This window comes from Sinocyclocheilus grahami, unplaced genomic scaffold, assembly GCF_001515645.1.
Source record: "Sinocyclocheilus grahami isolate Dianchi unplaced genomic scaffold, SAMN03320097.WGS_v1.1 scaffold8052.1, whole genome shotgun sequence".
NCBI lineage: Eukaryota > Metazoa > Chordata > Actinopteri > Cypriniformes > Cyprinidae > Sinocyclocheilus > Sinocyclocheilus grahami.
This window is the reverse complement of record NW_015511849.1, coordinates 1-837: the sequence shown is the minus strand read 5'-3', so window position 1 is coordinate 837 and position 837 is coordinate 1. Positions and strand designations below refer to the sequence as shown.

Here is an 837-nt window from a genome sequence, read left to right as displayed (position 1 = left end):
AAATCAGCAGTGTATCAAATACTTATTTGCCCCACTGTATGTAGATTAGGGGTATTAATATAAACTAGGGCAATAGGCATAGGATAGGAGCGAGAAAAGGACTAGACAGACTAGTGTGTAACTAACCAGGTCTTGCACCCATGCATTGTATCCCGGAGGGCTGATGGCCATCTCTACCACAGTGGCAAAAATCAGTATGAGCAGACACACTGGAGACACATACTTCCACAGGTAGAAGTAAACACTGTACGGTCTGAAACCAAGCATGTCCTCTAGATCCTGCATGAACCTGATGAACACCGCAAAGCAGGCAAAATTACAGGGCTGATCAATATCAGACACAAGGAAAAAACAAAACTATATTTGAGACTATATTTGGCATTAGTAAGAACAGACAAGGAGGAGATCTGTTTTCAGAGATACAGTCCTATTTTAAGTAGCTCTTGAAGCAAAATGCCAGAGAACTTTACAAGCATAGTATGTGAATTTGCCCACCTTTTAGTGCCATAGATCCAGGCTACAGATACATTCTCCAAGATCACCACAATGGTGAGGGGCAAACCAGCAGAATAGTCATCAAACATGGCAACAAAGTAGTTCCCTGAACGCTGGACAAACAGCAAGCCGCACAAAAAAGCCACAATACAGCAGCCCACTGGAAGAAATATAAGATCATACAGGTTACTCAGTGCCACCTAAAAGTGGCCCAGCATCACCATAATTATATTATGATATACATTGGAAAAAGAGGAATATTGAAGTAAACTCATTTCAGACTAAGAAATGGAAAAGAAATGAAGAAACCAGGAGCTCTCACCTGTGAGGACCTCTTTCCGA

The 837-nt window shown here is 41.6% G+C and overlaps 1 protein-coding gene across 1 annotated transcript; it reads right to left on the bottom strand.

Annotated features, from left to right (window-relative positions):
- Positions 1 to 126: 126 nt before the first annotated feature.
- LOC107577966 (sodium-dependent neutral amino acid transporter SLC6A17-like) lies at positions 127 to 831 on the bottom strand (the record flags this gene model as incomplete). The annotated part of the gene is made up of 3 exons (XM_016263983.1): positions 818 to 831; positions 496 to 655; positions 127 to 289 (listed from the first exon to the last, which is right to left on the bottom strand). Coding segments are annotated over exons 2-3 (252 nt in total), but the record flags the coding sequence as incomplete, so codon positions are not given.
- Between the last annotated feature and the right edge of the window lie 6 nt (positions 832 to 837).